Source organism: Glandiceps talaboti, chromosome 16 (assembly GCF_964340395.1).
Source record: "Glandiceps talaboti chromosome 16, keGlaTala1.1, whole genome shotgun sequence".
Lineage (NCBI taxonomy): Eukaryota > Metazoa > Hemichordata > Enteropneusta > Spengelidae > Glandiceps > Glandiceps talaboti.
The window spans coordinates 22585640-22613149 of NC_135564.1; the positions used below are offsets into that span (position 1 = coordinate 22585640).

A 27510-nucleotide genomic window follows, 5' to 3' on the forward strand; every position below is an offset into this window, starting at 1 on the left:
AATTATTTTAGAGACATGCTATCTTCACTTTTGAAATGTTTGCACCTCAGCGAAACATAGCATGCTGAAATGTATAAGAGTCCTAACATTCTGTGCTAGGTACTGTATTTCCTTACAAAATTAATGGCATGTCAATTATACTGATTTGCCAGTGGCTTTATCATGAGTTGAGATGTATTACTATTTTTGGAGGGAGGGTGCTTGGTATAGTTAATTTAGCACGCAATACTTCCTGGTAAAGGATATATTCTCACCTTCTTCATTTTCTTCAACTTCGGTTGGTAAAAGACCATAATCTTGGAGCCAAACGATGTCCTCCCGGATATCATCAAGATAATTGTCTTTATAGTCAGGAAAAGTAACGAATTTATCATCTTCGGGGAAGAATGTATCTACAGCAAAAACAACAATATTTTAACAATAGCAATAAAATTCAAAGTGCAGAAAAAATGGACGTTGACACCAAATGCTGTATGAATATGTTATCAGACATTCTGAATTCTATTCCACAAGAAATTCTGCCATAATAGTAAAGAAAATGGGAGCGCATTTTTGGTCTTGTTGAAAAATACCCCCAAAGTTCATTCTGCCTTGAATCAATTTAATTTCATAGCCCTTGTGTTTCATAACAGTCTCATTACTTTACCACCCACCCAGCCCCACTGAACAATCCCACCCCACTGATCTATCCCACCCCACTGAACAATCCCACCTCACTGACCCATCCAACCTCACTGATCCACCCAACAGACTTCCTGTTGAGTAGATAACAACCACAGACACAACCACCATCGTCCTAGAGATAATTATGTCGGTCATTCTAATTATTTCCAAATCATTTGAATGCCATTGAGAAGCTTGGGAAAGGGGTGGAGTAAGAGGAATAAACCATCTAATACATGACCACTCATTTGTATTTCCAGGATTAGACATTTCTTAATGAAATTAAGCAGGATTTAGGGAGCTATCAGTTTTTACAGCCTGGGTGGGCCAGTGACATTTTGTTCATGTTGTACTTAAAAATAGTGAAACCTGCAATTCACAAAACAAACAACCCCTCACCCTCTGACAAATAAAAAACACACTAAACCCTCCCCATCTGTTGACAAGAAACATTCTTCTTGTTCTTACAAAAGACAATCTATATTCAGAGCATAATACCGCAGACTGCATAGTTAATTTTTCAGCAATTTTAAGTGTATCTGGTAAATTGCTAACCAAAATCCATTGCTTCACATGTATAAAACTCTTTAGACAGGAACCCTATGAGAAGTATGATATTCAAGGTTTAGTAACCAAACGTTCTAGGATATCTCTCTAATTGAGTGAACTATTACCATTGAGTAATTCAACTAATTATCAAGTACAATATTAGAAATGTTAATATAATTGTAAACCCATGCCAAAAACTGTCAATGCATGCAATTGTGTACACACATTGACCAGTTTGCATTTTTTACGGCATTTTTTGTCCTGTTCATAATTGTTCAGTTTAATCATGTCAATAACTCAAAAAACCCTCCCTTCATTGACCAAACTGCCAATTTGAACGAAAATTTTTTTGAACAGGTTTTGAATAATGGAATGTGATGTATGTCATTGATTTCAAAATAGAAATTACAAAATGTCATCAAAAGGTTTTCTGTACTACAGCAGTTTCAGAACTAGATTAATAATTCAGTTCACTGGCTATATTGTCCAGTATGTTGCTGACAACATGATAGCCTTGAAAACAAATACATTTTAATACCAAGGAAATGTAATATTATGATCTGCTGATAAAAGTTTCTCATAGTAATGTAAGTATACAGTTCATCACTCAATGAAAGATACTTGATTTAACATATTCCAGGGGAGATGTAAAAGCTAATTTTCCTCATAACTTTGCACTATGTCTGTACTATAGAAGTCAAAACAAGTCTGTGTTTATAACTTTGTTTATCAGTCATTCACATAATATATTCTCCGAGAATCCTGAGTAATATTGTGTTCACCTTGGAATATATTTCTTTCTTGGTAGTTTATGGCGTAGAACAATAGCAGGACTAAGGGGGGTTTCACATGTAACCCCGTAACATGTATTAAACTTGGTGATGGTGGTATCAGAGAACAAGTGAAACACAAACACAGAAAGGTTATTTTTAATAAGACATGTAGTTCATACTATGCCAAGTAACAGTTCAGTAGTTTGTATATGTATGATAAATCAACACATTAAGGGATCAATTATTTTTTACAAAAAACTAAATTATTTTAGGAAGGCCCAGACCCCTCCCCCAGCCCTTCTAAATAAATTGTTGCAAACAGCACAATGAATTTCAAATCAGTATGTAGTATCATGTAGTTCTATGAATACAAAGCCAGATTATGTAATAGTATGTAGTTCTATGAATACAAAGCCAGATTATTTAGTAGTATGTAGTTCTATGAATACAAAGCCAGTATGTAGTATAATGTAGTTCTATGAATACAAAGCCAGATTATGTAGCAAAGAAAAAATAGCACTGATGCACGTGCCATGCATTTACTACATGTATAACATTCTTCCATTTTTCAATTTGACATTTTTAGAAATGTTTGCATTGGGGTACAAAACAAATTTCATTATAAAAGTAAACTCTTCTACATACAAGGATGAGACCTCCTCCCTCAACCCCACCCCACACTAAAATAATTCAGTTTTTTCCTACATATAACTATTGATCTTACCGCTGAATAAATTTGGGACTTCTAACGGAGATAATCGTAGTAATCGTAATGCGTACGTACAAAAAAGGTATAGGAACTAGACTCAATAAACTGCAAAACATTAAACAATGTATAAAATGTTTGTTATTGTACGTACAATAACAAACTTTTTACACTTTTTCCATCTTTTTGCAATGTATTGAGTTATGAACATGGACTTGGTATATGCGCTTCGCATTATTTTTTCAAGTATAAAATCATAGTGAATTTGTTTTATCAAATAAAAATCCAAAATAAATACCAAATTCTCATCCATATGGTCACTTTAACCTATATGCATTGAATATCCAATATCTAGACACAGGCTAGTTCTGGCACTTTCAGTCACAGTGTTTGCCACATATTATTTTAAAGTGTGTCTCACCCTAGATTGGTTATGTTTTGTGCGCAATTCAACATTCAGGTCAATGGAGGCACGGATTTTAGAGTCAGTCCATCCGGTAAATTTCAAGGTATTTCATTTCTTATGTGTTACATGTACAGCTACACACGTAAATTTGTGTACCACAAGATGGCACAATGCAACTCACGGTGTGCAATTGAGAAGTCATTTCTAACAAAACTGTTGCTTAAAGGTGGCCATAGTGCAGTGTTGTGACAAAATCAAGAGACAAAGTGTTTACGTTTTATTTGAATGTATATTTATAGCTATTTATTGTTTATGGTTTATTGTATACACATATATTAGTTGTTTAATAAATGGAAATTTAAGTACAGCAGCGTGGCTCATGATTTCGTTTAGTTGTTGAAAATAAAATAAGATGACCCCCTCTTTATTCACTTTGTAAAAACGATGACCCCTCTTCTTTGAGTCCCAAATTGAGGTAACCCCTCTGATTTACCCCCCCCCCCCTCCCGGCTATAAAAACTGATGATTGCTCCCTTAGTATGCCTATTGCGGACAGCATCTATCTGTGCTAGTCTCGTATAGCAAAGCATGCTTTAACAAATTCTCATCAATCACATCTCCATTAATCATTTAAAGGCTATAAATATATCCAAAGTCTGATTAACTGCAGCCAGTACCAATCGCCAAATTAGCTATCACATGGGAACAACTTTCACTAGGGAAGATTCAACAGATATCGTTCATCTACCTGGAAACACTTCGGGATTAATCATTCCCAGTAGGATAACATTGTATTTTCTCCTCATTACTAGCCCACACGGTACATGTTGTTGACTGTTACGGATGGTGGAATCAAATCCCGATTTACTAATTATTTCAGTTTGTGTTACTATGGCAACTTCTTATAGGCATCGAAATATAGCTACCCAATTTCAACCGACAGTGTGTATTAATTTTTCAATATCATATCCGTAGTACTCAAATCTCAATAAAAGCGTTCGCCTGGAGTGTATGTTGTGAACCATGATAACAATTAATATGCATGAAGTCTAAGTTTCTGAATATAAAAATTTATACACAAGAATGGCGCGGAGCACTGCCCCCCCCCCCACCCAGGTATGATATGTAGCCTACCTTGAACTTTTGAATTTCCCTGGGTTTTGGCACTGTTTATGAGTTCTTCTTCCAAGTCATCAATCAAATCATTGTCAAATTCTGTGTCCTCTTCGTCTTCTTCTGTTTCTTCAATGTCTTCCGTCTCATCGATATCCTCCTCTTCGTCGTCCTCGTCGTCGTCATTTTCGTCTTCTTCGTCTTCTTCATCATCATCATCATCATCTTCTTCTTCTTCTTCTTCTTCTTCTTCATCATCATCATCATCATCATCATCATCATCATCATCATCATCATCATCATCATCATTATCATCATCCCCTCCATCTGTTTCTTCTTCTTCTGCCTCATCAATGACACTTTTTTCCATCTCTTCAGGAAGTACCACTTCATTTTCTTCTTGTTCAAGGACCTCTCCAAACGGAAGTTGTGCTAAAATGTCTTTAAAAATGTGTAGACAAATCGTATTAAAGACATATTTCCATGAAGAATTAAAAAAAAAATTTGTAAGTACCAGTAACTCTGTTTTTCTTTGAAGTGTAAATATCTATTTAGTTTCTACTGACACTTGCATCGCCCTTAGGCCATATTATGACAGTCATCGGTGAGCCTTGAGACTCTGTGCTTGCCGCTGTGTTTTACTACTACCTTCCAGCTTTACAATATTTTAACAGCGTCATCAATACATCTAAGAATCTAAGGAATAAACTTTTAAAGATGGAAATGATTATATAAGATTTGGCGTCCATTTTTGATAAATGTACTGATTATAAAATTTGACGGCCAGTTTGGATAAATGTACTGATTATAAGATTTGGCAGCCATTCTCACTTAAGGTACTACTTAAATCCATAATTTGATCCATTTTGCAATTAGGGTTAAAACATTGTCTGGTTCCGATTACGTTTGTTTTTAGAATAGGTGGGTAGATATTTATTCTTATTTTTTAATTTTTTTAAATACTTGTATTCATGTACCAGTGTAATAGCACGTTTTCTATGGTCACTATATTATTAGTTTCTTGTCATCAGATGTCCAGCCATTACTGATTGAACAGTTTTATATTGTCATTTTATCTTGATGTCAGTTTCCGCGACCACTATTTCTCACGAGACTTCGCGCAACTTTCGCGATTTTATTGTTTTTGTCTCGAGTACATAAAAATATGTTGAGGGTCGGCTGTGGAAAACTAGGTGGGGGGTCGGGTAAGCGGAACTAAACAATTCTGTAGGCCTTAGTGATGTGTATTTGTCTTTTGAAATATGGAATTGTATCTATTCAAAGGCAATAATCTAAATCTCAATGGTGTTATTTTTGGCGAGTATTAAACATAAAAAATGTCAGGAGCACATCAATTAATCAATAAATTATAATCGATTTATATTCATTTAATATAACGTCTTACATTATGGTGTAGTTTAGGATATCATCCACAATCCAACATTAATTTGCCTTGCTATGAAATACAAAATTGATGTCCCGTCGTGCAATGAATGGAATTTTGTATAATATTGCATCTTGACTTACCTAAGTACGCCTCGCCCTCCTCGGGACTAAGATTACCTAATACGACTTCACGAGCGATAATTCCAGCGAATTGGACGAGCGCCCTCTCAGCGGTATCCTTTTCTATGGATTAACAGTAAACAAGACATAATAATACTAGGTAATATTAATTCAATCGAGGGCTATCTTTCTGGTATTCGAATTTCATTAAAATAAATGGTTCTCTAATGACTGTGTAGTGTCCGTGTTTCGTAATTACATACATACATACATACATACATACATACATACATACATACATACATACATACATACATACATACATACATAAATACATATATACATACATACACACGTACGTACGTACATACATACATACATACATACATACATACATACATACATACACACATATATACATACATGTACATATACACATATATACGCACACACATCATAATTCTATGTTCGATCTGACAAATAACTAAACGACCGTAAGTTCATGTATAACGAAAAGGACAGGTGGAAACAAAACCCCGAAGAAATAAAAAAAAACCGCCTTCCTTCAGACCATCATCAGATCAGCATAACAGACAGTAATTGAAGATTATGGTTTTGTGTAAAGTTGGAAAAGCTAGACTATCAACAGTTGTCTTGACTTTTTTGTAATTTAACTTTAAAGGTGATTCAAAATGCTCACATTCACTATCGCTAATTTGCTAGACGACATGTTTGTGAAATGCATTCTGGTTTTAAAACTTTTCAAAAGCGTCTGCAAACACCTTAAAATGACCCTTTTTCAGTCACTTCCCTTCGGATTTACTTCGAGAGTTTTCGGGTATTTCCGGTCCCACCTAGACCACGGGATTTTATGACGTCATAAAGAGACATGGATAGCACGTAGCCTATGGCGAGCGTAGTCACTAGGTGAACAAAACTCAACAGCATTGTGAAAAAATACATTGCTAGTGGTTGTAACAGACATCAGTAAACAAAAACTACACTCTACATGTCTTATTAACCAACATTTACCGATATTTACTCACACTTTCTGACTAATTGGCAGTGTCTGTGGGTATAAATGCTAAAATGTGATTTCCCCATATTATGGCAAAATAAATCAAAACGGCTAGACTACAGTGTAGATATACATAAACACTTGTAATGTCGCTCGCGTGTTTCAATTTATTTATCTGATTTTTTTTATTATTTGCCGAGGAGAAGCATTACAATATCTTCGACAGGCATGGCGTCGACAGCATATTATAGCCCACTATACTCGACTATACTCACTGATGTGGCCTTTTGAACGGCGCATTTAGCAACAAAGTAAACATATTTATCTTGAATAAATATACTAGCTATTAGATTGCCATATCATCAGCAATAAAATTGTAAAGAACTGAGGAAATTTCGTGAGTTTAGTGTTGTCATTTACATGACTTTAGCAACTCGCCTGGAAGAAAACTTGTATGGTTTCCCTTGTTGCCATATCACTTAATTTAATGCAACAATGCAACATGCCTATTTAATATTCATTAGAAGAATTCTGTAACGAATCATGGTATTCGAAGTGTACAGTTTAGGAAACCAACAAATCAAATATCGCGATGTGTTCATGATATCAAATACGATTGGACAATATTGACGTCGGCAATCAAGGACATGGTTATGAAAGAAAGCCTGCAACTAGATACTTGGCTAGCCACGTCCGGTCCCGTTTCTCAGGGTTTGTTTTGAAGTTAGAGACGTTATTTCTGTACGACTTGAAGAATTTTACAATATATCTGATTGATAAATATGGATTACATCAACACGTGGATAAATTTAACCCGACACGAATGTGCGCTGTGCTCTCCCGATTCCATACGTACATTGTACATACACTGCTTCAGCTTTGATCGGCGGCCTAGTATGAGCTTACTGCCGCGGCCGCGGTGACTGCACAAAACTTGACAACACTACCCCTCTACCGATATATAATAATCACCTGTATACCGTGATAAAAACAAGCAATAATTCGAGTCCCCAACAAGTCGATGAGACCTACTTCTGTTCTGTCCGATCCGAATGCGAGTTTCTTAGGTTTTATATGGGTTTCAGACTCGGACTAGAGTATTACGCCCTAGACAATAATAGATGTAAACTTGTGTTCACAAGCCAAACATGTGACAATACAAGACCACAACGAAAACTGTGAAAAATTTGCAGGTCAGTCTCATTTCATATATGGACAACAAAATTAGGTCGGTCACAGTTCCATGATGCAATGACTCGGAGCGTACTTCCATATGCTCGGAGCAAATCGAATCAATTAGTGTATTATGGGACCAACAAATATATTGTGGCACATGTCCCGATACGCCTTCTTGAAGTTTCCCATTGGTATTCTAATAGCTAGTATATTTATTCGAGATGAAATATGTTTACTTTGTTGTTAAATGCACTGTTCAAAAGGCGACGCGAGTACGATTGGGCTAAAATATGCCGTCCTTGGCCCGGGGATGCCGTCAAACGTCACCACGGTATCGTAATGCTTCTTGTCGGCAAATAATAAAAAATCAGATAAATAAAAGTCAATGAATGTGAAACACGCGACATTACAAGTGTTTATATATATCTAGTCTAGCCGTTTTTTATTTATTTTGCCATAATATGGGGAGATCATATTTTAGCATTTATACCCACAGACACTGCCAATTAGTCAGAAAGTGTGAGTAAATATCGGTAAATGTTGGTTAATAAGACATGTAGAGTGTAGTTTTTGTTTACTGATGTCTGTTACAACCACTAGCAATGTATTTTTTCACAATGCTGTTGAGTTTTGTTCACCTAGTGACTACGCTCGCCATAGGCTACGTGCTATCCATGTCTCTTTATGACGTCATAAAATCCCGTGGTCTAGGTGGGACCGGAAATACCCGAAAACTCTCGAAGTAAATCCGAAGGGAAGTGACTGAAAAGGGGTCATTTTAAGGTGTTTGCAGACGCTTTTGAAAAGTTTTAAAACCAGAATGCATTTCACAAACATGTCGTCTAGCAAATTAGCGATAGTGAATGTGAGCATTTTGAATCACCTTTAATACTATTGTTGCCGCTGAAATTAATAGAATTAAAACATGGTGTGCGCAGGATATTACGTTCGATAAAGTCAAGACTATATTTTAGGTGTTCGAATCCTCATCAGTGAGTGAGTAGCGCGCGTTCTGTATAGTATTATACATGCTACTATTGGATGTTATAAGTTATGTATTTGCACACAACTAGTATTTAAATAAAACATATTTCAGAAGGTTTTTGAGGAATACGACAAAATATAATCTGCGTCTGAATACAGACTAGGAAAAAGCTTGAACATCTAGAAAGTCACATTTATGTATGTTTGTAGAAGACAAAAAAAAAGATTTACCAGTTTCTGGTTGCCTGTACAATGTTTCAGCCAAGTCGTACAAAAGTTCATCCATATCCCCTGCGATGACGTCATCTAAATCTGGGTAGATTATTCCGTCAGAGACTTCCTCTTCCTCCTCTTCAACCTGTGTGGTGATTTAAAACGAAAATATTTATGTTACTTCACTGTTTCATTGCGAGTTTTCGTAAATGACATTGTTCAATCACAATTAAAAGACATGTTTTAATATTTGGTCACATGGAAATAAGGCTGCTTTCACAAAAACCTGTTAGGGGGGGGGAGATTTTTTGTAAAACCCAAATTTTTTTTTCAAGTACCCCCCTGCCATATTCCAAAATTTTTCAAGTACCCCCCCCTGCCAAAGCCCCAAATATTTCAAATACCCCCCCCCCCCTACCCGGCCCGAATAAATTTTCAAGTACCCCCCCCCACCCGAATACATTTCCTGTGCGTTAACATTCCATACCAAGTACAAAACTGTACATAATACACTTAATACCAACTTTGTCCATTATATATATAATCAATTTGTATATTGTGTGTATATATACACAAACACCAGTTAAAAAAAATGTTAAGTTAACCAGTGCATTGCCTTTCCAAAAAACAACATATACTTGTAAATGAATTACACTTTGAATAACTCTTGTAAAATGATCAGCAGACCAACTGAGTCTTTGTTTTCTGTTCAATATTGTATTAGTACATTATACTAGTAGTGTTACAGTTGAATGTCATTTTAGTTGTATTTGCAAATATTGTGATGCACATGTTATCTAAAGAGAGTTTTATACTGTATTGTTCCAGTTCAGTTTCCTAAATGTGTGCTAAAAGAAATCGAATTGGTCTAAATAACACTGAAAAAACTCTTTAATAAAATGCATTGCTATGTATCCCGTTCTTGTTTGATGTAAATTAGTTCAATATAATGTCAAAAGAAAATAAATGTATGATTAAAAAATGCCAGCCACATTTCATCTAACAGAATAGGAATCAAGTGATATATATATTAGTGGTAATGATAATTAAGATGGCCCTATTATCATAGTAATTGTATATCTTAATGAACCTGGTAATACATTTACCTTGTAAGAGCCTGATTATTGGACTGGTTTTGACGTTAGATTACAAAGGTGAATGCAGGATTTTAAACAAAGTCTCAGAATGTGTTTATTTAAATTTTTGATTTCCAAGTGGTAGCTCTCCTTCCAGATCTTGTGTATATAAACATGGCATTGTCATCATCATCATCAGACCCAATTTCTCCTTCAACTTCATCAGAGTTGGAACTAGCTGTATCATCATTCTCACTGTCACTGTCACTGTCATCAGATGACAAATCACTCCCACTTTCTTTAGATTGATAATAGTGGCATCTTACAACCTCAACTTTGTCTATTTTGTGCATTCCTGCCACAGCTGGAATTTCAGAGTTGGAAAGGTACTTATCAAGTTCTTTCACTTTCAATTTGGAAATGTCACCGTTTCTGACAAGCGCATCCCTGTCATATTTATCAAATTTTTTTCCGCACGTTGCTCCGTTTCTTTCATTCTTTTTCTTTCCCTCATAGAGGCAAGTGTTCTCTGTTGTTCTTAATGAAGGATTGCTCCCTTTAATATATCTTTCTTGACGCACAGTTTCTTGCTCAATTCGTCAAGTTTCTCAACATTTTTACTTGACACTAACCCTTTACTATACAGGTGTTTTAGTTGTGCACAGGGTTGGAAGTCATCTGGTGGTCTTTCACTACCATCATCTCTTGTTAATGGTGTTGAGAATACATCCATATAGTGTCAAAGTGTATTTATTTATCTTTATATTTACAAGTAATAGTATATTCATGCAAAGTTGAAAAGTATGTGCAAAAAACGTATTTTACTTTTTCTCTGTTAACTCAGCTTGTGAGATATTGTCTTCTGTTTCACATGTAGCAGACGTTGCCAATATGCTAATTTTAGGAAATATTTAGAATGTGTTATTAAAAGTTTATGTTGAAAATTATAGTCATATCTATAGGATGAAAAAATACCTTGCACAGAAGTTTTTGATACTTGTCAAGTATGTTTTAGTGCAGGTGCATCTTTTACATTTTGATGGCAGGCTGAGATGAACCTTTTCCAACTCTTTTTTTTTTAACTTCCAAGAGCTGCAAATGTAAAATGTTGTCTGTCATATTTGTCTGTCATATAATACTAGTAAGAATTTACATGAACAAGTTACATATCATTGTGATAACCACAAATCAAAACACAGTCATGTCACAAAGAATATTTTCAGTACAGTGTGTGTAAAGGTAATTTCACACATTAAATTAACCAAATTTCAGTAGATAGTAGTGTACATGAAAGACACTGGTATTTTCAGACAAAAAACAATCTGTACCACTGAATTCGCCCATTTCAATTTATCATTACATTAACAGTTTATTAAAAGAAAATTAAAATTTGACTGTTTTTGTTTTTCATTTAACTAACTTGTGAGCAACTGTTGTTTGTAACGGCTGTTGTTGTTGTTGTTGTTGTTGTTGTTGTTGTTGTTGTTGTTGTTGTTGTTGTTGTTGTTGTTGAAAAAGGAAGACCAACATTTTAAAAGCTTATTTTCCCATGTTTGAAAAGTCATGATGTCAATTTATTTTCAGGTACCCCCCCCCCCACAACCCATAACATTTTTTCAGGTACCCCCCCCACACACACTATCCATATATTTTCAAGTCCACCCCCCCTAAAATCTCCCGACCCCCCTAATAAGTTTTTGTGAAAGCAGCCTAAAGTGTATGCTTACAGTAGTGGGTCTGAAATATATAGTGCATTGAGTATCGGTTGGCAAATTTGCATATTACGAAAATATCTATGTTACGTCACTTGGATATCGGTAGGCAAATATGCATATTACGTACATATCTATATTACGTCACTTGGGTATCGACAGGCAAATTTGCATATTACGTAAATATCTATATTAAGTCACTTGGGTATCGATAGGTAAATTTGCATATTACGTAAATATCTTTATTGTATCAATTACAACTTTCAATTTTGGACTCACACTTTCAAGTTTAATTTAAAACAAAGAAAAAACAAGAAACAACAAAAATCATGGAATGCAAAGCAATTTCCGGGACAGAGAACAAGATTAATGATTCATCTTTGCTGATGGCCGGAAAACGGAACATGAAATGATATATATGTGAAATGGTGAACATCCTTTCTTTGAATTATTCAAATCATGTTTGATACTATATTGAACTGAGTTTAGTGTAAGAATACGTTTAGTGCTTGAGGTGTCTCTTTCCCTAATGTTTTCGAACTTCCGGATCCGCTGTTAGATCCCTTCATTGCAGTATCTGTATCTGTATCGATATCTGTAGACGTACAAGTACCAATACTGGTTGTCGCGTACGTAGTCAAGGGTCGCATGTGGGGCAATACCATCAAAGTACTAAGGGGCCCTAGTATTGATAGCATTCAGTACAGTTTTGAAGGATTGTGAGTTGGGTGCACAGCGAACTTCTTGAGGTAGCACATTCCATAGTGGTAGTGTTTTGGGATATAATGAATGTCGATAGCAGTCTTTATTTTTGGTTATCACTTTGTATTTATGAATGTTTGATTGTCTGGTCTGTACTATCAGCACAAAAGAAATAACGTGAGGTACATTATGGTCTACCTACCTCTTCACTGTATGGATCGATATTGAAATATCTCACATCGTCATATAGTTGTCTTTGAAGTTCGTTTGAAACTTCCTCCTCAAGGAAATCCGCTTCGTCTTTAGATACCTGTGAATTTACGATAGTTAATGTTCAAATGAATACCGAATTGTAACTATACCGATATGTATGTAATATCTTGCGAAAATTGCCAATTTCAAATTGATTGCCTCGTGAACAGTTGGCATACATTTGACACATCCATAGAGAGCAGCAGTGTCAATTTCTTTGTATCTAACTTTCATGAAACCACTTTGAACTACTCACCAATCCATCTTCTAGCAAAATCTGAACAACGCAGACGAAACTCTCGATATCATCGGTGGATATGATGTAGTCGGCGATAGCCGACGGGTTATCGATATTGGTGGCCAATTGTCTGGCTGTGTGCAAGTCCAAATCACAGTCGTATCCAACTGAAAAAACAAAGAAAACGAAAATTAGTTGAATACACACTTTGCCATATTATAACATTTTTGAGAGGAAATGTAGGAAAATACTGAGTCAAATCTCACCAGACTAAAATTAATTGCGATTATATATTTGAGAAAGGATATAGAGTACGTAAGCAAAGTTACTTGAATTTTCTTCGACAGCTGTATTTGTATTCTTTTCAAAACTATCAACATCTATTCCAAAATCTTCATAATTTGTTTTTTCTTCGTTGATGTCATTGTTTTCTTCATTGGCCTCTTCCTGGATTTCTTTGGATAATGGAATGAATTCAGCTTCAGGCTCTGCTCCAGACCCTTCACCTGACGCCTCTATTTCTGCAATAATTAAAATATGGGTGAAAATATTAACATCCCGATTAATAAAAATATTTCTAACTAATCATTAAATAATTGCACCATTGTTATCACCTCTTAAACCAGTCATGAAATATTATATTTTAATCATCGATCATTTGATTTGATGTACATTTGACGTCATTCGACGTGAGAGTAATGTTATCTATGAGTCGATATGATATATATTTGATATAATATACCACATAGACCATACAGTAGGGTCTATGGATGTACTTCATATGATACATTTGATATAATATACCACATAGACCATACAGTAGGGTCTATGGATGTACTTCATATGATACATTTGATATAATATACCACATAGACCATACAGTAGGGTCTATGGATGTACTCCATATGATATATTTGATATAATATACCACATAGACCATACAGTAGGGTCTATGGATGTACTTCATATGATATATTTGATATAATATACCACATAGACCATACAGTAGGGTCTATGGATGTACTTCATATGATATATTTGATATAATATACCACATAGACCATACAGTAGGGTCTATGGATGTACTCCATATGATATATTTGATATAATATACCACATAGACCATACAGTAGGGTCTATGGATGTACTCCATATGATATATTTGATATAATATACCACATAGACCATACAGTAGGGTCTATGGATGTACTTCATATGATACATTTGATATAATATACCACAGAGACCATACAGTAGGGTCTATGGATGTACTTCATATGATATATTTGATATAATATACCACACAGACCATACAGTAGGGTCTATGGATGTACTTCATATGATATATTTGATATAATATACCACACAGACCATACAGTAGGGTCTATGGATGTACTTCATATGATATATTTGATATAATATACCACATAGACCATACAGTAGGGTCTATGGATGTACTTCATATGATATATTTGATATAATATACCACATAGACCATACAGTAGGGTCTATGGATGTACTTCATATGATATATTTGATATAATATACCAGATAGACCATACAGTAGGGTCTATGGATGTACTCCATATGATATATTTGATATAATATACCACATAGACCATACAGTAGGGTCTATGGATGTACTTCATATGATATATTTGATATAATATACCACATAGACCATACAGTAGGGTCTATGGATGTACTTCATATGATATATTTGATATAATATACCACATAGACCATACAGTAGGGTCTATGGATGTACTCCATATGATATATTTGATATAATATACCACATAGACCATACAGTAGGGTCTATGGATGTACTTCATATGATACATTTGATATAATATACCACATAGACCATACAGTAGGGTCTATGGATGTACTCCATATGATATATTTGATATAATATACCACATAGACCATACAGTAGGGTCTATGGATGTACTTCATATGATACATTTGATATAATATACCACATAGACCATACAGTAGGGTCTATGGATGTACTTCATATGATACATTTGATATAATATACCACATAGACCATACAGTAGGGTCTATGGATGTACTTCATATGATATATTTGATATAATATACCACATAGACCATACAGTAGGGTCTATGGATGTACTTCATATGATATATTTGATATAATATACCACATAGACCATACAGTAGGGTCTATGGATGTACTTCATATGATATATTTGATATAATATACCACATAGACCATACAGTAGGGTCTATGGATGTACTTCATATGATATATTTGATATAATATACCACATAGACCATACAGTAGGGTCTATGGATGTACTTCATATGATATATTTGATATAATATACCACATAGACCATACAGTAGGGTCTATGGATGTACTTCATATGATATATTTGATATAATATACCACATAGACCATACAGTAGGGTCTATGGATGTACTTCATATGATATATTTGATATAATATACCACGTAGACCATACAGTAGGGTCTATGGATGTACTTCATATGATATATTTGATATGATATACCACACAGACCATACAGTAGGGTCTATGGATGTACTTCATATGATATATTTGATATAATATACCACATAGACCATACAGTAGGGTCTATGGATGTACTTCATATGATATATTTGATATAATATACCACATAGACCATACAGTAGGGTCTATGGATGTACTTCATATGATATATTTGATATAATATACCACATAGACCATACAGTAGGGTCTATGGATGTACTTCATATGATATATTTGATATAATATACCACATAGACCATACAGTAGGGTCTATGGATGTACTTCATATGATATATTTGATATAATATACCACATAGACCATACAGTAGGGTCTATGGATGTACTTCATATGATATATTTGATATAATATACCACATAGACCATACAGTAGGGTCTATGGATGTACTTCATATGATATATTTGATATAATATACCACATAGACCATACAGTAGGGTCTATGGATGTACTTCATATGATATATTTGATATAATATACCACATAGACCATACAGTAGGGTCTATGGATGCACTTCATATGATATATTTGATAGTGTATATATATTTGATATGATATATTTAATATGGTATATTTGATAACGATCTTTTTCCCATAGGCTTATCTTTCACACACATCTTGCCATTTACACGACATCAATTTCAACAGTGGGCTGTTCTTTGCATGTAAATTTATAGTTGCATGTGGTTATACAGGCCAAGTGTGAACAAACACCAATCAATCAGATAATATTGCAACCAAATCACGTTTTACTATATGAACTTTAAGATTCCCACTACACTGGCTCTCTGATTGCAACACTTTGCCACAGCAAACTATAATAATGATTGCAACACTTTGCCACAGCAAACTATAATAATGATTTCAACACTTTGCCACAGCAAACTATAATAATGATTGCAACACTTTGCCATAGCAAACTATGATAATGATTGCAACACTTTGCCACAGCAAACTATAATAATGATTTCAACACTTTGCCATAGCAAACTATAATAATGATTGCAACACTTTGCCATAGCAAACTATAATATTGATTGCAACACTTTGCCATAGCAAACTATGATAATTATTGCAACACTTTGCCATAGCAAACTATAATAATGATTGCAACACTTTGCCATAGCAAACTATAATAGTGATTTCAACACTTTGCCATAGCAAACTATAATATTGATTGCAACACTTTGCCATAGCAAACTATAATAATGATTGCAACACTTTGCCACAGCAAACTATAATAATGATTGCAACACTTTGCCACAGCAAACTATAATAATTATTGCAACACTTTGCCATAACAAACTATAATAATGATTGCAACACTTTGCCACAGCAAACTATAATAATGATTGCAACACTTTGCCATAGCAAACTATAATAATGATTGCAACACTTTGCCATAGCAAACTATAATAATGATTGCAACACTTTGCCATAGCAAACTATAATAATGATTGCAACACTTTGCCATAGCAAACTATAATAATGATTGCAACACTTTGCCATAGCAAACTATAATAATGATTGCAACACTTTGCCATAGCAAACTATAATAATTATTGCAACACTTTGCCATAACAAACTATAATAATGATTGCAACACTTTGCCATAACTATAATAATGATTGCAACACTTTGCCATAACAAACTATAATAATGATTGCAACACTTTGCCATAACAAACTATAATAATTATTGCAACACTTTGCCATAACAAACTATAATAATGATTGCAACACTTTGCCACAGCAAACTATAATAATGATTGCAACACTTTGCCATAGCAAACTATAATAATGATTGCAACACTTTGCCATAGCAAACTATAATAATGATTGCAACACTTTGCCATAGCAAACTATAATAATGATTGCAACACTTTGCCATAGCAAACTATAATAATGATTGCAACACTTTGCCATAGCAAACTATAATAATTATTGCAACACTTTGCCATAGCAAACTATAATATTGATTGCAACACTTTGCCATAGCAAACTATGATAATTATTGCAACACTTTGCCATAGCAAACTATAATAATGATTGCAACACTTTGCCATAGCAAACTATAATAATGATTGCAACACTTTGCCATAGCAAACTATAATATTGATTGCAACACTTTGCCATAACAAACTATAATAATGATTGCAACACTTTGCCATAGCAAACTATAATAATTATTGCAACACTTTGCCACAGCAAACTATAATAATTATTGCAACACTTTGCCATAACAAACTATAATAATGATTGCAACACTTTGCCACAGCAAACTATAATAATGATTGCAACACTTTGCCATAGCAAACTATAATAATGATTGCAACACTTTGCCATAGCAAACTATAATAATGATTGCAACACTTTGCCATAGCAAACTATAATATTGATTGCAACACTTTGCCATAGCAAACTATAATAATGATTGCAACACTTTGCCATAGCAAACTATAATAGTGATTTCAACACTTTGCCATAGCAAACTATAATAGTGATTTCAACACTTTGCCATAGCAAACTATAATAATTATTGCAACACTTTGCCACAGCAAACTATAATAATGATTGCAACACTTTGCCATAGCAAACTATAATAATTATTGCAACACTTTGCCATAGCAAACTATAATAATGATTGCAACACTTTGCCATAACAAACTATAATAATGATTGCAACACTTTGCCATAACAAACTATAATAATGATTGCAACACTTTGCCATAACAAACTATAATAATTATTGCAACACTTTGCCATAACAAACTATAATAATGATTGCAACACTTTGCCACAGCAAACTATAATAATGATTGCAACACTTTGCCATAGCAAACTATAATAATGATTGCAACACTTTGCCATAGCAAACTATAATAATGATTGCAACACTTTGCCATAGCAAACTATAATAATGATTGCAACACTTTGCCATAGCAAACTATAATAATGATTGCAACACTTTGCCATAGCAAACTATAATAATTATTGCAACACTTTGCCATAGCAAACTATAATATTGATTGCAACACTTTGCCATAGCAAACTATGATAATTATTGCAACACTTTGCCATAGCAAACTATAATAATGATTGCAACACTTTGCCATAGCAAACAATAATAATGATTGCAACACTTTGCCATAGCAAACTATAATATTGATTGCAACACTTTGCCATAACAAACTATAATAATGATTGCAACACTTTGCCATAGCAAACTATAATAATTATTGCAACACTTTGCCACAGCAAACTATAATAATGATTGCAACACTTTGCCATAGCAAACTATAATAATGATTGCAACACTTTGCCATAGCAAACTATAATAATGATTGCAACACTTTGCCATAGCAAACTATAATAATGATTGCAACACTTTGCCATAGCAAACTATAATAATTATTGCAACACTTTGCCATAACAAACTATAATAATGATTGCAACACTTTGCCATAACAAACTATAATAATGATTGCAACACTTTGCCATAACAAACTATAATAATGATTGCAACACTTTGCCATAACAAACTATAATAATTATTGCAACACTTTGCCATAACAAACTATAATAATGATTGCAACACTTTGCCACAGCAAACTATAATAATGATTGCAACACTTTGCCATAGCAAACTATAATAATGATTGCAACACTTTGCCATAGCAAACTATAATAATGATTGCAACACTTTGCCATAGCAAACTATAATAATGATTGCAACACTTTGCCATAGCAAACTATAATAATGATTGCAACACTTTGCCATAGCAAACTATAATAATTATTGCAACACTTTGCCATAGCAAACTATAATATTGATTGCAACACTTTGCCATAGCAAACTATGATAATTATTGCAACACTTTGCCATAGCAAACTATAATAATGATTGCAACACTTTGCCATAGCAAACTATAATAATGATTGCAACACTTTGCCATAGCAAACTATAATAATGATTGCAACACTTTGCCATAGCAAACTATAATATTGATTGCAACACTTTGCCATAACAAACTATAATAATGATTGCAACACTTTGCCATAGCAAACTATAATAATTATTGCAACACTTTGCCACAGCAAACTATAATAATTATTGCAACACTTTGCCATAACAAACTATAATAATGATTGCAACACTTTGCCACAGCAAACTATAATAATGATTGCAACACTTTGCCATAGCAAACTATAATAATGATTGCAACACTTTGCCATAGCAAACTATAATAATGATTGCAACACTTTGCCATAGCAAACTATAATATTGATTGCAACACTTTGCCATAGCAAACTATAATAATGATTGCAACACTTTGCCATAGCAAACTATAATAGTGATTTCAACACTTTGCCATAGCAAACTATAATAGTGATTTCAACACTTTGCCATAGCAAACTATAATAATGATTGCAACACTTTGCCACAGCAAACTATAATAATGATTGCAACACTTTGCCATAGCAAACTATAATAATGATTGCAACACTTTGCCATAGCAAACTATAATAATGATTGCAACACTTTGCCATAGCAAACTATAATAATGATTGCAACACTTTGCCATAGCAAACTATAATAATGATTGCAACACTTTGCCATAGCAAACTATAATAATTATTGCAACACTTTGCCATAGCAAACTATAATATTGATTGCAACACTTTGCCATAGCAAACTATGATAATTATTGCAACACTTTGCCATAGCAAACTATAATAATGATTGCAACACTTTGCCATAGCAAACAATAATAATGATTGCAACACTTTGCCATAGCAAACTATAATATTGATTGCAACACTTTGCCATAACAAACTATAATAATGATTGCAACACTTTGCCATAGCAAACTATAATAATTATTGCAACACTTTGCCACAGCAAACTATAATAATTATTGCAACACTTTGCCATAACAAACTATAATAATGATTGCAACACTTTGCCACAGCAAACTATAATAATGATTGCAACACTTTGCCATAGCAAACTATAATAATGATTGCAACACTTTGCCATAGCAAACTATAATAATGATTGCAACACTTTGCCATAGCAAACTATAATATTGATTGCAACACTTTGCCATAGCAAACTATAATAATGATTGCAACACTTTGCCATAGCAAACTATAATAGTGATTTCAACACTTTGCCATAGCAAACTATAATAGTGATTTCAACACTTTGCCATAGCAAACTATAATAATTATTGCAACACTTTGCCACAGCAAACTATAATAATGATTGCAACACTTTGCCATAGCAAACTATAATAGTGATTTCAACACTTTGCCATAGCAAACTATAATAATGATTGCAACACTTTGCCATAACAAACTATAATAATGATTGCAACACTTTGCCATAACAAACTATAATAGTGATTGCAACACTTTGCCATAGCAAACTATAATAGTGATTTCAACACTTTGCCATAGCAAACTATAATAATGATTGCAACACTTTGCCATAACAAACTATAATAATGATTGCAACACTTTGCCATAGCAAACTATAATAGTGATTTCAACACTTTGCCATAGCAAACTATAATAATTATTGCAACACTTTGCCACAGCAAACTATAATAATGATTGCAACACTTTGCCATAGCAAACTATAATAGTGATTTCAACACTTTGCCATAGCAAACTATAATAATGATTGCAACACTTTGCCATAACAAACTATAATAATGATTGCAACACTTTGCCATAACAAACTATAATAGTGATTGCAACACTTTGCCATAGCAAACTATAATAGTGATTTCAACACTTTGTCATAGCAAACTATAATAATGATTGCAACACTTTGCCATAACAAACTATAATAATGATTGCAACACTTTGCCATAGCAAACTATAATAGTGATTTCAACACTTTGCCATAGCAAACTATAATAATGATTGCAACACTTTGCCATAACAAACTATAATAATGATTGCAACACTTTGCCATAACAAACTATAATAGTGATTGCAACACTTTGCCATAGCAAACTATAATATTGATTGCAACACTTTGCCATAGCAAACTATGATAATTATTGCAACACTTTGCCATAGCAAACTATAATAGTGATTTCAACACTTTGCCATAGCAAACTATAATATTGATTGCAACACGTTGCCATAGCAAACTATAATAATGATTGCAACACTTTGCCATAGCAAACTATAATAGTGATTTCAACACGTTGCCATAACAAACTATAATAATGATTGCAACACTTTGCCATAGCAAACTATAATAGTGATTTCAACACTTTGCCATAGCAAACTATGATAATTATTGCAACACTTTGCCATAGCAAACTATAATAGTGATTGCAACACTTTGCCATAACAAACTATAATATTGATTGCAACACTTTGCCATAACAAACTATAATAGTGATTTCAACACTTTGCCATAGCAAACTATAATAGTGATTTCAACACTTTGCCATAGCAAACTATAATAATGATTGCAACACTTTGCCATAACAAACTATAATATTGATTGCAACACTTTGCCATAACAAACTATAATAATGATTGCAACACTTTGCCATAGCAAACTATAATAATGATTTCAACACTTTGCCATAGCAAACTATAATATTGATTGCAACACGTTGCCATAGCAAACTATAATAATGATTGCAACACGTTGCCATAGCAAACTATACTAATGTATTGTCCGATGTATCGATATATCACCCAATGTATTGACCGATCCACTGTCCGATTTATTATTCAATGTATTGACCGGTCCACTGACCAATCCACTGACCGATGTACTGTCCGATATACCGATATATCACCCAATGTATTGACCGATGTACTGACCGATATACCGATATATCACCCAATGTATTGACCGATGTACTGACCGATATACCGATATATCACCCAATGTATTGACCGATGTACTGACCGATATACCGATATATCACCCAATGTATTGACCGATGTACTGACCGATATACCGATATATCACCCAATGTATTGACCGATGTACTGACCGATAAACCGATATATCACCCAATGTATTGACCGATGTACTGACCGATATACCGATATATCACCCAATGTATTGACCGATGTACTGACCGATATACCGATATATCACCCAATGTATTGACCGATGTACTGACCGATATACCGATATATCACCCAATGTATTGACCGATGTACTGACCGATATACCGATATATCACCCAATGTATTGACCGATGTACTGACCGATAAACCGATATATCACCCAATGTATTGACCGATGTACTGACCGATATACCGATATATCACCCAATGTATTGACCGATGTACTGACCGATAAACCGATATATCACCCAATGTATTGACCGATGTACTGACCGATATACCGATATATCACCCAATGTATTGACCGATGTACTGACCGATATACCGATATATCACCCAATGTATTGACCGATGTACTGACCGATATACAGATATATCACCCAATGTATTGACCGATGTACTGACCGATAAACCGATATATCACCCAATGTATTGACCGATGTACTGACCGATATACCGATATATCACCCAATGTATTGACCGATGTACTGACCGATATACCGATATATCACCCAATGTATTGACCGATGTACTGACCGATATACAGATATATCACCCAATGTATTGACCGATGTACTGACCGATAAACCGATATATCACCCAATGTATTGACCGATGTACTGACCGATATACCGATATATCACCCAATGTATTGACCGATGTACTGACCGATAAACCGATATATCACCCAATGTATTGACCGATGTACTGACCGATGTACCGATATATCACCCAATGTATTGACCGATGTAATGTCCGATGTATTACCCAATGTATCGACCGATGTATTGGCCGATTTATTACTCAATGTATTGACCAATATATTACCCGATATTTCGTTTTCATCATATTAATCTTATGTCTAGTCGTCATTATATTGAACGAAAAAGTTGTACTGTCTTTGAATCACTGATCAATCAGTGTCGGATTCACGTCGGAGTGACTTAGCTAGTTGTACATTAGGACACATTGATGCATCCAAATGGTTTGAATGGCTTTTTAGAACATCAGATAAGTTTCAGTTTAGTCAAATTTTCCTGTGCTGGCCATCTAGCTTTAGTTGGGTGTAATTGAAACTGAGTCTGACGTTACTGAGTAAAGCTTTTAGCGCCTAAGGGGTAAAGGGAGTGGCTGTCGTTGTATTTACGGTGATATCAGGAAACAAACTGAGACGTATTGTGTTCTTATCACCACATTAAAGATGCTATATAAATAGATTGCATTGTTTCATCACTAAAATCGATTTCTTTTTCTACAGCTTAAAAGAGCCTTGTATATCATACATGTTATGTCTGTTTACTAATACTAATACAATCTATGTGTCTACATGAACTGTACAATGCCAGGAGGTGACAGAGATACAGCACCAGATGTTATGCCATGTTGTTGAATTCATACAACTCTGAATTATATCTTAGAATGATAGTTTTTCGATGACAATATTCTCACGTACGGCAATCCGCTGCACGGGTCACCGGCATTGACAGATGTCAATTTTGGCATTTGCAAGTTATTTAAATAAAACTTGCGATGTTTAGTATTCATTTACTTGGTTATACGTGTGTGATAGTTGTGCTACGATACGTGAAATGGACCCTTGGTCCTACATAGACATGGATTTGCTTTAGTTGTAAAACGACCAGGGACGTGGACATGTGAGTATACAATATGCATACTGCATCTACTAATGCCGGGATCTACCAATGCCGAATGAGTACAACACTGTAATTGGACTTTTTTGAAATTTATTTCATGCCTTTAGTGATCGAGAGTGCACATTCTTTGGTGTTGACACTGACAATGCAGCGACAGTTTTATTTAGTAAGTTGTTGATTGAATCTTCACGCGGTAAAATATGTCAGCCTTTGATTTCAATTTGATAATGAACAACGGGTGACAGAGATATCTGGAACGTCCTAATTATGTGTGATTTACGCTATACTAGAGTTAATATTATCAATACCAGATAATATGCGGTAGATTTAGAGGTAATTCTGAAATGATATACATGGAGAGAATAATATTGTCAACACAAAACTTCACACTAGCATACAAGAAAGATGTAAAGGACTGCTCATACTACTACTTTCTCTATGCATGGAATGAATACAACATGTAATCTACACGTCATTTTCTATTTGGTAGGGGTCATTCAGTCGGAAGACTGTAATTGGATTTTTTAAAATGTATTTCATGCCTTTAGCACACTTACATATATATATGGTTATATTTTTGACCTTGTTCGAGAATTTCAGAATTTCAAAAAGTCGCATGTCGCTGATTTTAAAAACAAATCTTGTTCATTTATAGATTGTCACAAAACGTCGCACAACGTGGTCACGTGGTAGTCACAACGTGGTCACGTGGCAGTCAGCGGTCTAATATGCCCAAAGCTACTACTTTGCTTTTGTTGCAAGACACGATGTAGAAACTTGATGATTACATATTGAGAGATGTTTTGTATGTTAGAGGCATTTTTTCTATTATGCTAATAATAGATTGTGATAAAATGTGATTATTACTACCACCTGCTTCAGTATTAATAATGATTCCATGTACACAGTCATACTTCGTGATATGACCCAAGGCAAGCCAAAAATTCAACAAATAGTTTCGGTTTATATTTTTAAAAAATATACTCTTACTGAAATTTATCGTAAGAGAAGTAGGCGGAGTATCATCTCTTCTTAAGGTTCAGTCGTAATACAACATACACATTCAATTAGATCGACATGTCCAAGTGGCCACACACACTGTGTGGTGTTGGTGTACTGTGGTCGATAAAGGTAAGATGGATTCATTTCTGTTTCGTTTAATGGACAAATACACAATACGATACCGTAGAGATCGTAAGTAGTCGCCAACGTACAAAACAATTTCCTATCACGATTACCGTAAAATATATAAATATATACATACCCAGCTGAACTCTACCTTATTCCTTTTGTGTTCAATGTATATTGTTATATATAATTATGTATATATTATGTAATAAAGTTATTTCTCTGTTCTTCTCTATTTACTCCAAAGCAAGGAAACATTTTTGTACATTTTTCATGAAATTTTAATTTTTTGGAAAAATAGCCCACATATTATGGTGAGTATAGTTACTATGGCTACAGATGTTCATAAAATGACCCCTTTTGTGAACTCGGCATAAAAAACTACCCCACTACAGTTGTCTGATGATCGCGCAATGCGTGAAACTCCGAGTTACAACCAAGAAAGAGTTCCAGTACTACCACAACTATTGCGCTCTGCCACTGCGGTATAGAGCACTGTCTTATCAGATTGACACTCACCGAGTTATATATATATATATATATATATATATATATATATATATATATATATATATATATATATATATATATATATATATATATATATATATATATATATATATATATATATATATATATATATATCATGCTAATATCAATTATGAAATGAACACGTTTATTCTATGCTCATATATGCATTCTCCGGTTTCAAATGTCTGGATGATTCAAATTCCATTAAAGCGTTCGTGTGTCTGTCCATTGTTTGTTGTTATCGTTGTTATTGTTATTGTTATTATTATTATTATTATTATTATTATTATTATTATTATTATTATTATTATTATTATTATTATTATCATTGTTGTTGTTGTTGTTGTTGGTGGTGGTGGTGGTGGTGGTGGTGGTGGTGGTGTGTCTGTATGTCTGTCTGTCAATCCGTCAGTCAGTCCATCCGGTTGGCTGGCTGCAACACTGGTGCTATGGAAAATTAACAATAAAAATAGGTGGACATGTCATTTGCATTGACAAACGGTACATGCATCATGGAAATGAACAAAATACTTGTACATATAACGTACGGATCCACATGGGGAAAGGGATCAAACACAAAACTGAACATACATACATACATACATATATACATACATACATACATACATACAAACTATTCAAATGGCATGTGTTTGACTGTAAGTGATTTCTATTTTGGTATATGATCAATCAATCCATCACATAGTTTTACGTATGAAAATTTCGGTCCATGTGTACTTATGATTAAGACAGATGGCAGTGTACATTTTTAGATTCAATTCCAAGCCTGAAATCAAATTCAGGTGATCCAACACGAAATGTATTTACTGTCTACAATTGCCAGGGAGCAAAGTAAGGCAAGAGACCTGAGTATGCAATCATTGATATCATACAAGGAATATAGTTTAACACACAATGTATTGTGCAGTACCAATAATCTGTTATCAACGCCGAAGATTGAGAACTTCTGAGAAGGAAAATGTATTTTTTTTCTTTGAACGTCACAATATCCGTGTTTTACAGTGACTAACTGTGCAACTACTTTCCGTGGCAACAATTACGGTTTAGAATGCCAGATTTAGAAAATAATTGAGTCGTTTTATTTGATTGATCAGGTTGATTGACGCAGGCAACAGCTCTTGATCTATTGACTAGACTAGAGCCAAACTGAGGCCACTCGTAGTAACTCCCTAACCATCACTAATTATATTGCGTTGTTGTCACTTTGACGTCATAGCCGATGCACCTACGTAATCAATGACGTGTGTACGATTTGTCAATTTCCTGTACTGCCAGTCAGCTGACAACTATTCTTCCTTTGATGTTTCTTAAAATAGTATCCAGTAAAAATATTTACACGGTGATATAATTGCCATTTCATATAATCCTCTGCGTAATAACATAAACCATAGGGATGGTACTTGGCAGTGTCGTCCGGGGG

At 34.1% G+C, this 27510-nt stretch overlaps 1 protein-coding gene across 1 annotated transcript in view; it reads right to left on the reverse strand.

Moving 5' to 3' along the window:
* LOC144447224 (uncharacterized) overlaps positions 1-27510 on the reverse strand; it is a 66680-nt gene that overhangs the window by 4437 nt on the left and 34733 nt on the right. Inside the window, exons 4-11 of the mRNA XM_078137125.1 lie at positions 13417-13608; positions 13106-13254; positions 12800-12907; positions 9126-9252; positions 5738-5839; positions 4478-4651; positions 4232-4411; positions 255-392 (exon numbers count right to left, since the gene is read on the reverse strand). Of these exons, the coding sequence (XP_077993251.1) occupies positions 255-392; positions 4232-4411; positions 4478-4651; positions 5738-5839; positions 9126-9252; positions 12800-12907; positions 13106-13254; positions 13417-13608 (1170 nt within the window). The remainder of the gene's footprint in view (positions 1-254; positions 393-4231; positions 4412-4477; positions 4652-5737; positions 5840-9125; positions 9253-12799; positions 12908-13105; positions 13255-13416; positions 13609-27510) is intronic.